The following is a 5,000-nucleotide window of genomic DNA, read 5'->3' as shown; positions in this document are numbered from 1 at the left end:
TCCCTGATGGACAGCGGTCTGACGCTCCAGGAGCTACAGTCCCGGGGTGAAGCCGCGACCCGGGAGCCGGGGGTCCCCGAATCGAGAACCGCAGTGACCCCCAACACCGAGCCTCTCCCAGAACGACTCACGAACTTCATGGACGTGAGTGCCGGAGCGATCTCAACGCGTTTCAACCCTGACCAAAAACAAACGGGTCAGAACGACGCTGAACCTTCCCGATAATCCCGACGCCAGGGATCTGTCGTTTCATGACGGATCATTTTGTATTTGACAGAAATATTAAAACGGCTTTTACCGTCATTAAAATACAGCAGTAAATAAACACGCACATTAGCAAATACATTTCAAGTGTTACAATACAAGTAATACAATAAGAGCAAGAAATACAATCACTTTTGTTCAAGTGTGACAAACCACAATTCAATAATACAGCAGATAATAGTGATAGTGACATCAGGATATGATTAAATAGTGATAGTTACATCAGGATGTGATTAAATACAAAATACTACAGATTAAACACTTGGCAGATTACAGTATTCTGAAGTACAGGATTAAATGCAGTAAAATAGGGGGCAGATAAGAGCAGAATAAAGCACATTTACATGAAGGGTGATAGTGTCCCAGGATACAAACAGAGGAGTTCTACAGGTGCTGTCTGAAGAGGTGAGTCTTGAGGAGGCGCCGGAAGGTGGTCAGGGACTGGGCAGTCCTGACATCTGTAGGAAGGTCGTTCCACCGCTGCGGGGGCGAGGGTGGAGAAGGAGCGGGCTCGGGAGGCAGGGGAGCGTAGCGGAGGTAGAGCCAGTCTTCTAGTGCAGGTGGAGCGGAGAGGTCGAGTGGGGGTGTAGGGAGAGATGAGGGTCTGGAGGTAGCTGGGTGCAGTCTGGGCAAGGCATCTGTAGGCGAGTACAAGAGTCTTGAATAATAATAATATTATTATTTAGCCTTTATCCAAAGCGACTTACCAAAAAATAAACCAAATATAGAAATATATATATATATATATAATCTCAATTACAGGTAATAACAATGCAAACACAATATATACCATTTCTAAACAAAATTAATATAAATGAAGAGATTAAAATACAATTAAATATAGAAGTATAGATTTACAAATATATATATATTTTTTGGATTTACACAAAAGGTTTAAGTTTATTAAAATCACACACATATGTATAATACATAATTTGAGGACGTTTTTGAGACTCTGTCGGTGTTTCAGCTGAGAAATGCCATGCTGATGATGTCATCGTGGTTATGTCGGAACAGAACTGTTCTCCGGAACCTCTGGGAAGGAACGTTCCGTTCTGACGTCATCGTGACCTCATAGGTGGAATTCTTAGGGGAAAAAAAAAAAACACAACTGGAAGTTTTTTCTTAGGTCATAGTTAAGGAAGGGCAGCAGTTATTAATATGATTATTAATGTGATCCTGTGTCTCTGTGTCTCTGTCTCTGTGTGTCTGTCTCTGTGTGTGTGTGTGTGTCTCTGTCTGTCTGTCTGTCTGTCTGTCTGTCTGTGTCTCTCTGTGTCTGTCTCTCTGTCTGTCTGTGTGTGTGTGTCTCTCTGTGTGTCTGTCTCTGTGTGTGTGTGTGTGTCTGCCTGTCTGCCTGTCTGTCTCTGTGTCTGTCTGTGTGTGTGTGTCTGTCTCTGTGTGTGTGTGTGTGTGTGTGTGTGTCTGTCTCTCTGTCTGTGTGTCTGTCCGTCTCTCTGTGTGTGTGTCCGTCTGTCTGTCCATCTCTCTGACTGTCTCTCTGTCTGTCCGTCTCTTTGTCTGTGTGTTTTTAGGCTCAGTATTACGGTCTCATCGGAATTGGATCCCCACCTCAGAACTTCACCGTCATGTTTGACACCGGATCATCCAATCTCTGGGTTCCCTCGATAAAATGCTCCTTCCTGGACCTCGCCTGCTGTAAGAGTCACCCCTTAATCACTGATACTGAGAGAGAGGCATAGAGACACACACAGCGTCGCTGCTAATGAGAGAGAGGCATAGAGACACACACAGCGTCACTGCTAATGAGAGAGAGGCATAGAGACACACACAGCGTCGCTGCTAATGAGAGAGAGGCATAGAGACACACACAGCGTCGCTGCTAATGAGAGAGAGGCATAGAGACACACACAGCGTCACTGCTAATGAGAGAGAGGCATAGAGACACACACAGCGTCGCTGCCAATGAGAGAGAGGCATAGAGACACACACAGCGTCGCTGCTAATGAGAGAGAGGCATAGAGACACACACAGCGTCACTGATAATGAGAGAGAGGCATAGAGACACACACAGCGTCACTGATAATGAGAGAGAGGCATAGAGACACACACAGCGTCACTGATAATGAGAGAGAGGCATAGAGACACACACAGCGTCACTGATAATGAGAGAGAGGCATAGAGACACACAGCGTCACTGCTAATGAGAGAGAGGCATAGAGACACACACAGCGTCGCTGCCAATGAGAGAGAGGCATAGAGACACACACAGCGTCGCTGCTAATGAGAGAGAGGCATAGAGACACACACAGCGTCACTGATAATGAGAGAGAGGCATAGAGACACACACAGCGTCACTGATAATGAGAGAGAGGCATAGAGACACACACAGCGTCACTGATAATGAGAGAGAGGCATAGAGACACACACAGCGTCACTGCTAATGAGAGAGAGGCATAGAGACACACACAGCGTCACTGCTAATGAGAGAGAGGCATAGAGACACACACAGCGTCACTGCTAATGAGAGAGAGGCATAGAGACACACACAGTGTCACTGCTAATGAGAGAGAGGCATAGAGACACACACAGCGTCACTGCTAATGAGAGAGAGGCATAGAGACACACACAGCGTCACTGCTAATGAGAGAGAGGCATAGAGACACACACAGTGTCACTGCTAATGAGAGAGAGGCATAGAGACACACACAGCGTCACTGCTAATGAGAGAGAGGCATAGAGACACACACAGCGTCGCTGCTAATGAGAGAGAGGCATAGAGACACACACAGCGTCACTGCTAATGAGAGAGAGGCATAGAGACACACACAGCGTCACTGCTAATGAGAGAGAGGCATAGAGACACACACAGCGTCCCTGCTAATGAGAGAGAGGCATAGAGACACACACAGCGTCACTGATAATGAGAGAGAGGCATAGAGACACACACAGCGTCGCTGCTAATGAGAGAGAGGCATAGAGACACACACAGCGTCGCTGATAAGGAGGGACAGTTGGGAGCCCCTCACTCAGTGCCTCTGTTTTCACAGGGGTGCACCATCGCTATGATTCGAGGAAGTCCAGCTCCTATGTGAAGAATGGGACCGCGTTCTCAATCCAGTACGGGACGGGCAGTCTGTCTGGCTTTCTGAGTCGGGACACTGTGACTGTGAGTAAACCAGACCCAGATTTCGACTGTCAATCAATCTTCACCTGTTATTATTATTATTATTATTATTATTATTATTAACAAGTTGCTCAGCGAAGGCTTTTCAACAAAGAGGCTTCCAGAGACCAGGGGGGTGGTTTCACTGGTGTTCTCTGGTTTCAGGTGGCTGGTTTCACTGGTGTTCTCTGGTTTCAGGTGGCTGGTTTCACTGGTGTTCTCTGGTTTCAGGTGGCTGGTTTCACTGGTGTTCTCTGGTTTCAGGTGGCTGGTTTCACTGGTGTGCTCTGGTTTCAGGTGGCTGGTTTCACTGGTGTGCTCTGGTTTCAGGTGGCTGGTTTCACTGGTGTGCTCTGGTTTCAGGTGGCTGGTTTCACTGGTGTGCTCTGGTTTCAGATGGCTGGTTTCACTGGTGTGCTCTGGTTTCAGATGGCTGGTTTCACTGGTGTGCTCTGGTTTCAGGTGGCTGGTTTCACTGGTGTTCTCTGCTTCCAGGTGGCTGGTTTCACTGGTGTGCTCTGGTTTCAGATGGCTGGTTTCACTGGTGTGCTCTGGTTTCAGATGGCTGGTTTCACTGGTGTGCTCTGGTTGCAGATGGCTGGTTTCACTGGTGTTCTCTGGTTGCAGATGGCTGGTTTCACTGGTGTTCTCTGGTTGCAGATGGCTGGTTTCACTGGTGTTCTCTGGTTGCAGATGGCTGGTTTCACTGGTGTGCTCTGGTTGCAGATGGCTGGTTTCACTGGTGTTCTCTGGTTTCAGATGGCTGGTTTCACTGGTGTTCTCTGGTTTCAGATGGCTGGTTTCACTGGTGTTCTCTGGTTGCAGATGGCTGGTTTCACTGGTGTTCTCTGGTTGCAGATGGCTGGTTTCACTGGTGTGCTCTGGTTTCAGGTGGCTGGTTTCACTGGTGTGCTCTGGTTTCAGGTGGCTGGTTTCACTGGTGTTCTCTGGTTTCAGGTGGCTGGTTTCACTGGTGTGCTCTGGTTTCAGATGGCTGGTTTCACTGGTGTGCTCTGGTTTCAGATGGCTGGTTTCACTGGTGTGCTCTGGTTGCAGATGGCTGGTTTCACTGGTGTTCTCTGGTTGCAGATGGCTGGTTTCACTGGTGTTCTCTGGTTGCAGATGGCTGGTTTCACTGGTGTTCTCTGGTTGCAGATGGCTGGTTTCACTGGTGTGCTCTGGTTGCAGATGGCTGGTTTCACTGGTGTTCTCTGGTTTCAGATGGCTGGTTTCACTGGTGTTCTCTGGTTTCAGATGGCTGGTTTCACTGGTGTTCTCTGGTTGCAGATGGCTGGTTTCACTGGTGTGCTCTGGTTTCAGGTGGCTGGTTTCACTGGTGTGCTCTGGTTTCAGGTGGCTGGTTTCACTGGTGTTCTCTGGTTTCAGGTGGCTGGTTTCACTGGTGTGCTCTGGTTTCAGATGGCTGGTTTCACTGGTGTGCTCTGGTTTCAGGTGGCTGGTTTCACTGGTGTGCTCTGGTTTCAGATCGCTGGTTTCACTGGTGTTCTCTGGTTTCAGATGGCTGGTTTCACTGGTGTGCTCTGGTTTCAGATCGCTGGTTTCACTGGTGTGCTCTGGTTTCAGGTGGCTGGTTTCACTGGTGTGCTCT

General features: G+C 48.3%; 1 protein-coding gene across 1 annotated transcript in view; it reads left to right on the top strand.

Annotated features, from left to right (window-relative positions):
• Positions 1-5,000, top strand: part of LOC131731654 (cathepsin D-like) — a 10,572-nt gene that overhangs the window by 495 nt on the left and 5,077 nt on the right. Inside the window, exons 1-3 of the mRNA XM_059020903.1 lie at positions 1-144; positions 1,800-1,923; positions 3,276-3,394. The exon at positions 1-144 is cut by the window's left edge and continues 495 nt beyond it. Coding sequence (XP_058876886.1) covers positions 1-144; positions 1,800-1,923; positions 3,276-3,394 — 387 coding nt within the window. The remainder of the gene's footprint in view (positions 145-1,799; positions 1,924-3,275; positions 3,395-5,000) is intronic.

Source organism: Acipenser ruthenus, unplaced genomic scaffold (assembly GCF_902713425.1).
Source record: "Acipenser ruthenus unplaced genomic scaffold, fAciRut3.2 maternal haplotype, whole genome shotgun sequence".
NCBI lineage: Eukaryota > Metazoa > Chordata > Actinopteri > Acipenseriformes > Acipenseridae > Acipenser > Acipenser ruthenus.
The sequence above is the reverse complement of the archived record's forward strand: the minus strand, read 5'-3'. Positions and strand labels throughout refer to the sequence as shown.